This window comes from Triticum dicoccoides, chromosome 1B, assembly GCF_002162155.2.
Source record: "Triticum dicoccoides isolate Atlit2015 ecotype Zavitan chromosome 1B, WEW_v2.0, whole genome shotgun sequence".
Taxonomy (NCBI): domain Eukaryota; kingdom Viridiplantae; phylum Streptophyta; class Magnoliopsida; order Poales; family Poaceae; genus Triticum; species Triticum dicoccoides.
The window spans coordinates 192,980,793-192,996,632 of record NC_041381.1 but is presented as its reverse complement, the minus strand read 5'-3'; the positions used below and the strand labels follow the sequence as shown (position 1 = coordinate 192,996,632).

General features: G+C 44.2%; 1 protein-coding gene across 1 annotated transcript in view; it reads left to right on the top strand.

Moving 5' to 3' along the window:
* The window catches only part of LOC119350288, a 162,833-nt gene extending 147,856 nt beyond the window's left edge, over nt 1–14,977 (top strand). Inside the window, exons 2-3 of the mRNA XM_037618198.1 lie at nt 13,320–14,373; nt 14,461–14,977. Coding sequence (XP_037474095.1) covers nt 13,320–14,373; nt 14,461–14,774 — 1,368 coding nt within the window. The 3' untranslated portion in view covers nt 14,775–14,977. The remainder of the gene's footprint in view (nt 1–13,319; nt 14,374–14,460) is intronic.
* The last annotated feature ends 863 nt before the right edge of the window (nt 14,978–15,840 follow it).

The window sequence follows — 15,840 nt, the reverse complement described above, 5'->3', positions numbered from 1 at the left end:
GTAACCGCCTCTCACCCAGATTCATACACGGTGGGCGCCAAAACACAGTGTGTCCTCGGCCGAAATCGACTCCCTCCCCGATTCATATTCATACACGGTGGGCGCCAAAAACAAACTCTTGTCGGCAAATATTCGGTGTATGCGAGATTACCGTCCTATCCCCAACCGACTAATGTTGCTGTGATGTAGTAGAAATTTGAAACAGGGGCTAAGTTTGTAAATTTCCTCGCATTTGAGACAAGCGCGCCCTGAATACATGGTTCCCCGTTCCTCCCTTTTCCCCATTCGTACTCCGTGGGCGCCAAAATACCCTCTCCACCCCACCCTCCGCCGTCCGCCGCCGTCCGCCACCCCATCCACCGCCGTCCTCCTCCACCATGCTGGAGCTGATACCCCAACGCCGCCATCCATTACAAGAGATCGACCTCTCTCATCCACGCCTTCATACCGGGATCCCTGCATCCCGTCCTCTCGCTTCATCCCCGCCGTCGTCCACCTTGCCGGCGCCGCTCCTATGACCGTCTCGTCCACCGTGCCCCACCGCCACCGTCTACCCTCCTAGATCTGCTTCCACGCCGCCGACAGACATCGCTACCGCAGCACCGTCAAATTCTCAGCAGATGCGTACACGGTGCTGCACCAGAGGTGGTACTCTTTCATATCTGCTCAACTTATTTATCGCAGCTAGAAAATAGATCGCCACTGCTTTACTCTGATTTCTTGTCTTGGTTGCGAAGTTGCCTTTATCCGGTTTGCACCTTCAGATCCGCCATGGCACGATCAACACTATACTCCCAATGCTTATGGTTTTCCCCTTTTATATTCCACACTAGTTAAATCACAATAGACTAAATTTCAAAATTGGGTCAGTCGATTTTTCAGAGCTCGCTGGAGTTCGCCGGTGCGATCGAAGGGGGTCGGGTGGTTGTGGGGCCTCGTTGAACGAAGAAAACTCGACGCGAGTGGGGGTTGGGGCGGGGGTGGGGGTGGGGTGGCGGAGGAACACAGGCGGTGGGGGCCGGTGGTCCGGCCGGCGGCCCGTGCGGTGTTCTGTATGGGAAGAATCAGAGACGAGGAAGAAGAAGGGTTAGGAGACGTAGGATCTTCATCTAACCGCCTGAAATGGTCGAGAGGCAACTAGGAGTTGCATTCTTAATGCGCTCTGGTACATCATGTGTGGGCACTACGCAACCAACATTTTATTATCCAAAATCTGCTTGCTCTTCTTTAACATGTTCCTCTTTCGTTCTTCTTCAATATGTACTCTCTCCGTTCCTAAATACACGTCTTTGTATTGATTCCACCATGGACTACATATGGAGCAAAATGAGTGAATCTACATTCTAAAATGCATCTGGATACATCTGTATGTGATCCATAGTGGAAATCTCTACCAAGACTGATATTTTGGAACGGAGGGAGTATGATAGTAGTACAGTATGTTCCTTGTACTGAAGATGAGCAGGGACATTTGCAGTGTAGAGGTCTATATGGTCGGTTGTGATGGACACTTTGAGCCTCTTTGATTCGTAGGATCTTGTAAACATAGGAATAGGATTAGTAGTGGCCTGCCCACTTGAATCCTATAAGAATAGCAAGGGAATGCGGGGAGTTGTGTCGCCTTTGAGAGTTACACTGATATTAACAGTACCGCACCTTCACTTGAAGAGAGCTGGTATCCGAAGCCTTTCTAGACGTACCGACAATACTAGCACATATATTCCAGCAAGTTCCACTTTGCTGATTTTACTCTGATGCTTACGGTTTTCCCTGTTATATCTACACTATGATCTGTGTAGCTGCTTTGTGTCGCACTAGCAGCAGTCCACTCTTGAAGGTAAACACTGCAATGACTTACAAAATTGGCACCAAGGCATTGAGTGCCATTCTGGATGCAATGAAACTCATACGCTCCCCACCTGTTGATTCTTGTTCAGAATATGATCCTAATGACTATTCTAACCTCGAGGAGTCAAAGGCAGATGGCCTGTCCTGTTCACCCATCAAGGTGCCTGTTCTAATTTGGCAATGTTTTATTCATCTGTCATCATACCATGTTTTTCCACTCAAATGTTGTTCTTGTGCATCAGACATCAAAAAGGAAGAGGGTGATTGCCGAACCTGAAGGAGCACCAGCAAAGTCCTTGAAAAACATGGTGGTGCCAGAGAAATCAAACGGCACCCCACTTATATTGGCTGTACAACCAGTGACACAAAACATAGGACCGACTCCAGCAGACTGTACCCATGCTTCACTGGCCACACCACTAGCCCCACCACACAGGACCTGCACTCCAGCAAAAGGTATACCGATTTCATTTGCCATAGCACTAGCTGTACCACAGAAAAATCCCACTCCAACAAAAAGTACATATAGTCCACCGGCCGAAGACCTATCCCAACTGCAGAGATGGCCAATTCCTGCAGATTGGAACCCCAGTCCATTTATTCCCAGTTTAAAAGACAATGCTTTCAATGTTGTTAGGGACTACGTGCATATATTCCCATCATGGGAAGATTATTGTGAAGACAAACACCATTTTCACATCTTCCTGTCCAACTTACGTGTAAGTGCTATTATTCATGGTTATTATTTTCCTGTTTTCTGCTGATTGAACACATCAATGATTTACATTACATTGTTGTAACTAGGCGAGGATCAATATGGATAGTCATGACGAGCAAAGCTTCCTTGTGCTTTTCAAGGAAGCATTGCAGCAGTATCGGTGTTACCTGAGGAAATCACACTTTGATGGCAAGTCTATAAATGAATTTCTGGTGAAGTCTCCTGTGCTAAATTTAGAAGACATTGAATGGAAAAACCTTGTTATGCACTGGTCTCGTTCCCAGGATGAGGTACTGTCTATGAAATCACATGACAATTTGAACTTCTACTTTTCCGCATGTGCCTTACGGATCTTTTTTGCAGGAAATCTGCTGGAAGAAGAATTCCGGTTTGAAAAGAACAACATGATATCGCAAATATGCTACCCGCTGCTTTGCTCTTGTTAGTATCGGTTGTCCTGTATCACTATACTTGTATACATACCTGGTTCATTATGTGACAGCAGTATGCATGATATCTTGCTTATCAATTGTTCGCTCCAAATTATCTGATCTGTATGAATGGTTACATTAGTGTAGAATATATCCAATGCCAATGTTTTTTTAGCTCTGCATTGTTCTTGTAAGTACATGTTGTCCTTGATCAGTGTACTTATAATGACAGGTAGTTGTTCATGCACCATCACTCTGCAGCTTATTTTCCTTTGCCCTCCATTTTCTACACATCAGATCTATATTTACTCTTACCATAAGGTTGGTACTGAAGAAGTTTAGCTGTGCATTGCTCTTGGTTGTACCTTTTGCCTGTATCGCTGCACTTACATTTATAGCTACTTGGTTATGTAGCATCACTCTTCATCTTATCTTAAATATTCTCCATTTTTTCGCATATTATCACATCTATATTTACTCTTAACAAAATGTAGAATAAAGGCAATGCTTATGAAGAAGATTATGTGGTAAACTTCTTGAATTGCCCCCACCCCCCACAGCATGGACAAGGCCTTTATAGAGCCTGTCTTCACCAATAATGTAAGTTTGTCCATCTCAAGCCTTCAAACTTTGTTGTATATATTTGTTTAGGCATGACTGCAACAGCTGTTTATTTTTGGTGTTTCCATCAAATTGCATGTTTAAAGTTTATTATGTAGTTCATAAACAAAAGTTTGTCCTTTCTCAATTTAAGTTTTCAGTTGTACAACCAAGTTCCTTCTTCATACCATGTAAATTAAACTATACAGAGCAAGTGACCTTCTTTTTCACTACATGTATGCTCCTGTTCTTCATCCGTAATCCAGTGGTGTGGTGAACCTACCCACTACAACACAATGTCATATTCTGCAATGTCTTAACTATGGACAATGTCATATCATTCTACTATTATTTAAACCGTCTCTTTATTTGCCAGTCTGAAATGGGATAAATTGACAACACACTAACAATTGATACTTATGAGTTCTTGATATGTAATCCAGTGGTGTCGTGAAGCTGCCAACTCCTTCACAATGTCATTTCCTGCCGTGTCTTGACCTGAACAATACCATATTGTGTTAATGCAATTTTAAACTGTGTCACTTTATTCGTCAGTAAGAAATGTGATGAATTGACAACACTGATACTTTTATGTGCAAAACCTGTCATCTGTCTGCTTGTTTATCTTTCAGACTGAGGAAGATATAAGTGTTGAAGAAGCGCAGTCTCATCATCTTGCTCAGCTGCTTGCGCTGCAGCTCCCCAGCAGGGCTAACCTTTCTTGAACTCTATTGAAGTGCTATCAGTTTTGTATATTATTTTGTCGGCGTGTTTATTTGCACTGGTGGCGATCTTCGATGCCCAGTGTATGTAATCTGTTATCTGCTTGTGCTTTATTATCATAATGGCGAACTTTGATGCCCAGTGTATGTACTATGCTGTAATTTCTTTATTGTATAGTCTAGGTTTTTTCTTATTCACAATGCTACAGTTATTTTACTGTATATATATTCTGTCTTCGCAGTAAACCAGCTAAACCGTAAAATTACGGTACATAATCGGGCCGTCATGCAATCACGATGTAGGTTGGGCCAGAAACGTGTCGAACAGCTAACGGGCCGGCAGCAGCCCGAAATGAACCCCGACCCAAGACTGTGCGAATCAAATCACGGGCTTTTAACAGGCCAAAATTGTCTCGGTCCTTGTTTGGCCCAATCAGATATCGGCTGCGAGCAGGCCGGATGCAAATCGGGTCGTAGTTAGGCCCAACTATATGACGAGCTTTTAACAGGCCGAAATTAATATAGGGCCGAAATGTTAAACGGGCCCTTAATAGGCCAAAACTAATATGAGGCCGAATTACTAAGTGGGTCCAAAAGCATAGTGTCCAGTTGACGGGCCGAATCTGATATGGGCCATAATTGATCCCAAAGCCTCTTAATGGGCCAGACCTGATCTGGGCCGTAATTTGGCCCAGAATGTCATAGGCTTTTAACGGGCCGGATCTCATATGGGCCACTATTAGGCCCGGAACGTGGCAGGCCATTAATGGACCAGATCAAATATGGGCCGGCATTTGGCCCAAAACATGTCAGCCAGTTAAGGGGCCGGCCAACTAGGGTCCTCAAAATCTTGTGGGCCTACAGCTGGGCCAGCCCATTAATGTCGGCGAAATCTCATGGGCCTTTAGCTGGGTCGACCCATTATGATCCGCAAGAATCTTGTGGGCCTTTACCTGGGCCAGCCCATTACGGCACACAAAAATCTTGTGGGCCTTTACCTGGGCCGGTCCATTATGGCCCGCAAAATCTTGTGGGCCTTTAGCTGGGCTAGCCCATTATGGTCCGCAAAATCTCATGGGCCTTTAGCTGAGCCGGCCCATTATGGTCCTCAAAATCTTGTGGACTTTAGTTGGGCCGGCCCATTTAAACTTGATGGGCCGGTCCATGTGTCAACATATCATAGGCGCGTCTCGCCCATTGGATGCGTGACAGCTGTGCCAGCGTGGACCTGACACGTGTCTCCTCTATCCAATGATGATTTTACATGTGGAAAATCGCCATTGGTCGGGGCTGTTAACGGGTTATCAGATCCAAAACCCGACCCGATAGCTTAACGGCGTCCCGTTACGGTGGATGCCACGTGTTGGTCACCCTTGACGAAAGCACTTCTATGACGCGTGATTTATCGTCATGGAAGTGGACACTTCCGTGATGATAATTTTGGTAATGTCATGGAACACTTCTACGACAGCACATGTATGACTATCTTGATTCTGTCATAAATTTGTCGTGGATGTACATGCATGACAAAAAACGCGACCTACTGTGACAAACACGTATCATCACGGAAGTGTTTTTTTTGGAGTGATGGATTCCTATCTCTCTTTTGATTATCAATATAGTGGTCTCTTGGATATCCATATGATGTAACTCTTTTTGCGGTGTGTTTGTTGGGATCCGATGAACTTTGAGTTTATGATCAGTTATATCTTTTTATATCCATGAAAGTTATTTGAGTTTCTTTGATCTCTTATATGCATGATTGCTTATAGCCTCGTATTTCTTCTCCAATATTTGGTTTTTTTGGCCAACTTGATCTATTTATCTTGCAATGGGAAGAGGTGCCCGGTAGTGGGTTCGATCTTACGGTACTTGATCCCAGTGACAGAAAGGAAACCGACACGTGTATTGTTGCTACTAAGGATAAAAAGATGAGATCTATATCTGCCGTAATAGATAAATGGATCTTGTCTACATCATGTCATCGTTCTTATTGCATTACTCCATTTTCTCATGAACTTAATACACTAGATGCATGCTGGATAGCGGTCGATGTGTGGAGTAATACTAGTAGATGCAGGCAGGAGACGGTCTACTAATCTTGGACGTGATGCCTATGTAATGATCATTGCCTGGATATCGTCATAATTATTTTAAGTTCTATCAATTACCCAACAGTAATTTGTTCACCCACCGTTTGCTATTTTTCTCGAGAGAAGCCACTAGTGAAACCTACGGCCCCCGGGTCTCTTTTCCTCATATTTGCCTTTGCGATCTATTTTCTCTTGCATTTATTTTCAGATCTATTAAACCAAAAATACAAAAGTACCTTGCTGCAATTTATTCTTATTTATTTCATTTGGCGTTCGATCTATCAATCTACTACAAATTTACCTCACGTCCTTTGCCTATCTTGAGGCGTCGTACCCCGAAAGGGATTGACAACCCCTTTAACACGTCGGGTTGTGAGGTGTTGTTATTTGTGTGCAGGGGCTGTTTTCGTTGTGTTGCTTGGTTCTCCTACTGGTTGGATAACCTTGGTTTCATATCTGAGGGAAATACCTACCGCCGCTGTGCTGCATCATCCCTTCCTCTTTGGGGAAATACCGACGTAGCTTCGAGCGACATCAAAAGGAATTTTTGGCGCTGTTGTCGGGGAGGATCTTCAACATCAATCAGGTTCCTAATCACAAATCTCATCTCCTCGCAATTTACATTATTTGCCATTTGCCTCTCATTTTCCTCTCCCCCACTTCACAAAAAATTGTCATTTTATTCACCCACTTTTTCGTTCGCTCTTTTCTCGTCAGATATTTTCTTTGCTTGTGTGCCATGTGTCTTCTATTTGCTTGCATCTTTGCTTGATAAATATCTCTTGATATGGATCATCATCCACTTTCTAATCTTTTTAAGAGATCCAATTATCATGAACAAATTGCTAGTGATTTGAGTACAATATATTATCTTTATGAAGTCTTGCTTGAGGTTCGTGAATCTGAAAATTGTGATGAAGAAATTTATGAAGTGATTCATGATAGCTCTTTGAATGAAAAGCATGATTGCAATGATTTTAATATAAATTCTATTAATGTCAATTATGCTAATAATATGCAAAACCCCAAGCTTGGGGATGCTAAGTTTGCTATGTCCACTACCTATTGCAATGATCATGATTGGGGTGCTTCTTCTTATGATCTTGAAAATTTATTTAAGCCCCGTGATGAATATGAGATTGATAATAGTGTTTGCAATAATATTGAAAGTGGATTTATTAGAGTGTCAACTTTAGATCCCACTACTTTGGAGAATGTTCAATCTTATGATTTTTTATAAAAGTCGGTTTGGAGAGGTCATGACTTTAGTTAATGTTAATCCCACTATTTTGGAAGAGTGTCAACTTCGCATGCATGTGGATCGTGTTGAGAATATGTTGTGATAGCTATATTGTTAAATTTGAGTGTGATCCTACATGTAATTATTATGATAGATGAAAATATGGTTGTAGAAATTTTCATGCTACTAATTTATCTCTCGTCATGTTGAGATTGCTATTGTCTCTTTCTTCTTTCTTGCATATGCTAGATGTTTCTTGTCTTGATAGTTTGGTTGCCTACAAAATGCCTATGCATAGGAAGTATGTTAGACTTAAATTTGTTTGTCATATGTTTTATGATGCTCTCTTTGTGCTTCAATTCTTGTCTTTCATGTGAGCATCATTGAAATCTTATGCCTAGCTAGGGGCGTAAAATGATAGTGCTTGTTGGGAGGCAACCCAATGAATAAAATTTATTTTTGCCTTTTGCTTTCTGTTATTGGGTGTTAGCACAATTATGATACTGGTATGATTGTGTTTTTTGTGTTTTAGTTAGTGTTTGTGCCAAGTAAAGCCTTTAGGATCTTCTGGGGTGGTAGTTGTTTGATCTTGCTGAAAAAGTCAGAAACTTTGCGCTCACGAAAATAATTATCATAAATCACAGAAAATAGATTTTTCCCTGATTATTTTTGCAGAAGATTAATATACAAATTACGCTGGTCTTCCTAATTTGGTAGAATTTTTGGAGTCTCATAAGTATTCGAAAGTTCCAGATTACTACAGACTGTTTTGTTTTGACATATTCTGTTTTCTTTGTGTTGTGTGCTTATTTTGATGGCTGTGTGGTTTTCCTTGATGAGTTTTTGCCATAGAAAAGTTGGAATACATTAGATATAAACAAAAACAAAATAAAAATTGGTTTGACACAGCACTTATAGTAATGGTTTGCTTTCTTTTACTAACGGATCTCACAAGGGTTTTGTTGAGTTTTTGTGTGATTGAAGTTTTCAAGTTTTGGGTTATCTTACGATGAATGAAAGAAGGATAGAAGAGCCTAAGCTTGGGGATGCCACGGCATCCCAAGCTATTATCGAAGAATGAGAAACCAACTAAGCTTGGGGATGCCACCGAGTGGCATCCCCTCTTTCTTCTAACGACCATCGGTATTTTACTCGAGGCTATATTTTTATTCGTCACATGATATGTGTTTTGCTTGGAGTGTCTTGTATGATATGTGTCTTTGCTTATTTTATTTTGTGTTGAAAGTCATCAATCCTTTCTGAACACACCTATTTGAGAGAGCCAAAATTATGTCATGACTTGTTAGAATTGCTCTCTATGCTTCACTTAAATTTTTATGAGCAATGGACTTGCTCTAATGCTTCACTTATATCTTTTTGAGCACGGTGTGCTTAGTATTTATGAAGAAATGCTCTCTTGCTTCACTTAGATTTATTTGACAGTTAGTAAAATTTTGAAGAAATTCTCTCTTGCTTCACTTAATTTATTTTGAAAGAAAGAAAATATGTTATGCTCATGATCTTCACTTATATTTGTTTGAGCTTATGAAAAGCAACACATAAAAATTAGTCCCAAAGTGATAGATATCCAAGAAGGATAAAGAAAGAAAAAATATATGTCATGAAGATCATTGGACAAAATAAACTTGATTCTTAGTAATAGTTTTGAGATATGATGATGTGATATGTGAGTTATGTTGATGAGTAATTGTGATCTAGTAATAATATTGGTGTTAAGGTTTGTGATTCCCTATGCATGCACGGAAGTCAATAATCATGCAATGAAAATTATGTCCTACTTGTGGTGCATTATTCGGTGTTAATTGTGCTTAATGCTTGCTTATGAGATTATTCGTTTCTTGGTTGGTCGCTTCTCAATCTTTTTGCTAGCCTTCATTTTGCACCAAGTATGACCTCTACTTGTGCATCCAAAATCCTTTAAACCAGTTTTGCCACATGAGTCCACTATATCTACCTATATGCGGTATTGTTTTGCCGTTCTAAGCAAATTTGCATGTGCCATCTCTAATTTTCAAAATAAACTTCTCTTTTGTGTGTTTGTTCTGCTCAGGGAACGGTAACGGGTAGCTAATATTTTCCATGCTAGATGTGTTATTCTCACGACGAGTGTTTATTCACTTGTAATTGCACGAGAGTAAGGCAAAGGTATTAGGGATGCCCAGTCCCGAAATGCAAAAATGAATTTACTTTATGTTATCAAATAATAAATTCCTTGGAAAGTTTTGGTATGGAGGGCACCCGCGGATACGGCTAGCCATGGAAAGTGAAAGTATGGTGGAAAAAGGAATAAACTTTATTTTCTGTTTGGGAACCGCCTATGATATATCTAGCATGGAAAGTGTTGGGATGCTCTGAGTCATTTTCGTTGGTGGGATGGATACACCTCCCAAAATGTTTTTATCTCTCTTTTTTTCGCTTTGAGCTCTGGCACCTCTACAAATCCCTACTTCCCTCTGCGAAGGGCCTTTCTTTTACTTTATGCAATTTTTATTTTTGAAATTGAGTCTCCATCCTCTCTTATAAAAGCACCAACTAGGAGGCAACATGACCGTACTTAAGTATTGGGTGTAGCTAATATTCGATTATATTTCATGAATGGATCAATGTTTGAGCATGATGGGCTAGGGATAACTTGTTTTAGCATTGATATTTTGAAACACATGGTTGCTTGTTGATATGCTTGAGTATCTAAATTATTATGTCAAAACTAGACTATTGCTTTGAATAGCATAGAAGTCCAAATGTCCATGCTATAAAGAAAAGAATATGATATGACATGATAAACAACACTCCACATCAAAAATTCTGTTTTTATCACTTACCTACTCGAGGACGAGATGAGTTAAGCTTGGGGATGTTGATGCGTCTCCAACGTATCTATAATTTTTTATTATTCCATGTTGTTTTATTATCAATCTTGGATGTTTTATAATCATTTTATAGTCATTTTATATCATTTTTTGGTATTAACCTATTGACATAGTGCCAAGTGTCAGTTGCTGTTTTCTGCGTGTTTTTTACATCACAGGAAATCAATATCAGATGGAGTCCAAATGCCATGCCAATTTACGATGATTTTTTATGGACCAAAAGGAAGAAGTTGGGCCCTGGTTGCACCTGGGGGGAGTCCCGGACCGCTTCTTTGCTCTATAAATACCCCAATATTCCAGAAACCCTAGGGGAGTCGACGGATATTCATCCAGCCGCTGCAGAGTCCAGAACCACCAGATCCAATCCAGACACCATCACGGAGGGGTTCACCACTTCCATTGGTGCCTCTCCGATGATGCGTGAGTAGTTCTTTTTAGACCTTCGGGTCCGTAGTTAGTAGCTAGATGGCTTCCTCTCTCTCTTGATTATCAATACAATGGTCTCTTGTAGATCCATATGATGTAACTCTTTTTGCGGTGTGTTTGTTGGGATCCGATGAACTTCGAGTTTATGATCAGTTATATCTTTTTATATCCATGAAAGGTATTTGAGTTTCTTTGATCTCTTATATGCATGATTTCTTATAGCCTCGTATTTCTTCTCCGATATTTGGGTTTTGTTTGGCCAACTTGATCTATTTATCTTGCAATGGGAAGAGGTGCCCGATAGTGGGTTCGATCTTACGGCGTTTGATCCCAGTGAAAGAAAGGGAACCAACACGTATGTATCATTGCTACTAAGGATACAAAGATGAGATCTATATCTGCCGCAATAGATTAACGGGTCTCATACAAAACAAAGCAGGAGTAGGGTATCACACCAAGAAGGTGACCCGAACCCGGGTAGTTTCGTGTGTTCATCTGTAGTTCATCCACCATATTCACTCATGACTTAGGATCGCTAGACGTGTCCAGTGCCTGGACGTACTCTCAAAGAGTTGTTGCTCACAACTCATATGTAGGTTCTTAGAAAACCGACAGATTCAGAAGAACCACACAGTGTAGGAATGCATCTTCAAAAGCATTAATTCGCGTGGTAAGAGGGACATACATGTTCATTTGGTATGTGTGCAAGTGAGTGTATTTTATGAAGGAAGAAAACAATGTGTGATGTGGTGGTACATTTAAGGGTTAAGAGCAAAAATTGTGTCAACTATGTAATAAGCTGTATAAGTACTGACGGACAATATATAAATTGATGCCCCTAAAAACAAATCTTGATGCAACATTATATGCATAATGATATAAAAGAAGACAAGCTAAGCCTAAGAGTGAGTGAGTGAGTGAGTGAAGATGGGAGCCCCACATGCATACATGGAAGGATCTTGCTTCATGACATTGCGCTAATTGAATAACATATCACAATCGCCAATGTGTTGAGGTGGGTAGAGGAAGATAATATAATAAGTCTTACATATATGATCTATATATGATTATATTTCACTTTTGGTTGCAAATTTATCGAAAGGTGTAAAGAAACATTACACCAAAGCTTATTTTCCTTTTTGGTGCCTACATAAGTGCAAGTGGAAGAACCCAACACATGATTTATTTATGAGTCATATGTATGTTTTAAGTCAACTCGAACAAAATCTAACATCAAGGGCAAATTATTGATAGAGAAAAAAGGTAGTACATAAAGTCACTTCATTTTTACATATAAACGGCATGTTGGGGTCTGTGTAGCTAAACTTTTCAAACTGCCTATATAAGAGATATTAGATCGGCCAACTAAAAATAACAATACCATTTTATCCTTCACTAATCTTTTTCAAATACCATCATTTATAGTTTCTATATAAGTATGTAACATATAAATAATAATAATCTAAATTGTGTACCGACTTACTAAAATGAATAGACATATAGCATAATAACGATATCAAAAGGAATACTATTGTGTTACATCCCCTGCGATGGCACGGCGAAAAGAACATTTTCGATGGCAATTTTAGTTGTCGCCAGAATAGTCAAATTTTGTCAGCAAGCACGGCAAATCCTGACAAAAAAATAAAATTAAACTTGACGGATTTTTGCCATGCTTGCCAACTAAACTTGGCATTCATAGGAAAAAATTGTCATGCAAATTGTTCGCTTGCCATGCCTTCTAGCGAATGTTCGATGGTTATGAGGATTCTATAAAAAATCTAACCGCGCAAACACGAGTGATCCACTAGTTATTACCCCTGGAAAAGAAAGAAAAAGCTATACAAATCAACATTTTTCTAAAATAAGAGTACTATATCTCCGAGCGCTTGAATGGAGTAAATTCAAGTTTGAAATTTGAAATCAAATGCCTAAAGAAGATGGAGTCACCGTAACGTTTTTTTTTTGACCTGGAACCACTTGGATCCCATTACTCAACTGGCTCAGCGACATCGCTGGCCACCAACGCGCATACATCGTTAGGCACAGCCTCCATCCACAGACAGTGAGGTACCTGGCCATTACTCCCCAATGCAGCAAGTGCATGGGCAACCTTATTACAATCTCGAGGAGCAAACACATAGTTTACGATATTAAAACTAAGACGAATAAACTGGCGAATGTCTCTATAGAATGCCTTCAGGAGCTCGATCATAGCTTGTACTTTGCAGGGCCTTCAGTAGGATTTGACGTTCTTGATCAAGTCCAACGCAATCTTCTCCTGCAGTCTAATCGCTCGCTCATGATCCGTTTCCACTTTCCATAAAACAAGCCAATCTTCCACCGGAAGGAAGCCCCCACGAACGTTAAAAGTGAGTGGCCCGCCCGTTCCTTCCTCTCCCCAGATCCAAACCGCCGCCACCCAGAAATTCAAGCACCCCTCCCACGTCTCCCTCCATCGGCCAACCCCATCCAGATTCCGGACCGCCATGTCGTCGTGGTTTCAGACTTTCAGTCCTCCTACTACGACGGGGATGACGTCAAGCCGGCGGTGACGACGCATTGGCGCCGTGACTATGGCTATGGCTACGGCGGGGGAGCTGCCGCGGAGGACGTCAAGCCGCGTCCGGGTCCTCCGGGAGCAGGAGCAGGAGCAGGCCGAGGTGTACATGGACAGGACGATCGGGCGGCGTTCTCTTGGCCGGCGGCCGAGGAGTTCAAGTCGACGCTGCGCACGCAGGAGTCCCTCGCCGGCCTCCGCACCAGGTACGGCATCCCGGAGGGGTTCGGCCTGTACCTCGCCGGCCCCGCCCAGGCAGCGTGCGCGCCGCCCCCTCCCGCCGCTCGCGGAGCCCGAGGCGGCGCCGCGGCGGTGCCGATCTGCGTGCACACGCAGGCGTTCGTCGCGGGCATGCGCCTGCCGCTGCACCCCTTCTTCAGCGACGCGCTCGCGCACTTCGGCATCGCGCCGTCGCAGCTCGCGCCCAACGGGTGGCGCGTCCTGGCCGGCTTCGCGGTGCTCTGCCACTTCCGCGGCGCCGGCGCGCCCTCCCTGCCGGTGTTCCGCCACTTCTTCGCCCTCACGCCGCTCCCCCACGGGAAGGGCTGGTTCTCCTTCCGCTCCAGGGAGAGCGTCCCAGCGCTCTTCACCGGGCTCCCCACGTCCGTCAAGGGGTGGAAGGAGGAGTTCCTGCTCGTGTCGCCTCCGCCGGGCGCGCCGTGGCGGTGCCCCGTGCGGTGGGGCTCCCCGACGAAGGAGGCGACGAGCGACCCCATGCTCACCGGCAGCGATGCGGCCGTGGCGCGCCGGCTGTCGCAGGGGCAGGGCGTCGTCGACCTTAAGACGTACCTGTCCGAGAGCAACCTCGTCGCCGCCAAGATTAGCCGCGCTCCGGCGTGTCTCGGTACGTATGCGTGTCATTACTGTAGGCACATGTGGATAGATGGATGGGGTGGAGAATGTTTTAACGTTGGATTGTTTGTGTGCGCAGGGACGGGAGCTTCCCAAGGTGCAGCGCCGCCCACGGCCACAGGGAAGAAGAGAAAGGTGGCTGCTCCTGCTGGTGCTACTGCTGCTGGTGGCGGCGGGGGCGGCGACGTGCTTCGTTCGGAGCTGCGCGCGAAGGAGATGGCTCTCTCCAAGGCCAAGGGCGAGATCAGCCAGCTGAAGAAGGAGCTGAGCGATGCCAAGAAGAGGGAGCTCGCCGACGCGCAGCAGGCACTGGCCTACGCGGCGCAGGTGCTCAAGCCCGAAGGCAGCGGCAAGGGCGCTGGGGCCGGCAAGCGGCGGCGTGGCGCCCAGTGATCACGTACGTCGTGACTCGTGACCCAGTGATCGCGTCGATGTTTTTAGCAAACTTAGTTCTATGTTTGTGTCTGGTGAGTCGCGTTGCAACCAATGACGTGCTTAGAAATATGTGGATTTCTGCAAATCATTATTGAAATCTGGCTTGAGGTTTGAGTTGGTTGATGATTCTCGCCTTGTTAGCAAAAGTAGTTACGTTTTTTCTTCAATTCAACCCGAAATGTTTCACCGCATTTTAGTCACCAGTAGCCTAATTAAAGTTCGGAAATTCTGCACTCTTGAAAAACTCTTCGATCCGACTATTCCGTGCGTTCCTTCAGCCAGCCTCCCACGCTGGCCACGCTTTCCAGACGCAGTAGCCGCCTCGTCACACTCCGATCTCTCCCCCCGTGGAACTCCTCCTAGTTGCCAATGTATTGTATATCAATTCCTTAGAAGTTCTCTAGATGGACGATGCTTCAGTGACCCAACTGCATGTCAATGTCCCAACTACACCTGTAGTTACGTCACTGGCTTTCAACTCAACGCAAAATGGCCCAAATGCAACCATCTTGAAATGTAGCTGCACCCGAAGCGAACAGACTCAAGTCCTCCTGAGTCGAGCGAGACGGGCTAAACTGTACATGTGACGCGGATGTCCGATGTCCCTGTGTCATCTCCTCAAAAAGTAGGACATGAATGAAAGCAAGATTCGAGGCCCTGTTGAGCTCTTTTCAGACCCCCGCGTCGCCCAGCTCTGACGCCACCCACCCCCGCATCAACAAGGTCCCTCCCCTGCCCCCACCCCCGCATCGCCGCCGCCGGAGGGCCGGCTGGCGAAGCTGCGCCGGACCCCAGGAAGGTGGCGGCGGGGTGGATCTGGCTCCTCACGCCCCCAATCCCCCTCCATCCCGCGCCCCCTTCCGGCGGCTACCTCCTGCTGGCCCGGCGACGCCGGCTCCGGACTCCTGACGGCCGCCCCGCGCGGCTCCGGCCAGCCTTGCTCCCCTCCCCCGCCCCTGGCCGCCGCGGACACCTCCTCCCCTCGCACGCCTCCTCATCTTCGCCCGCGCACACACGTCCCCGA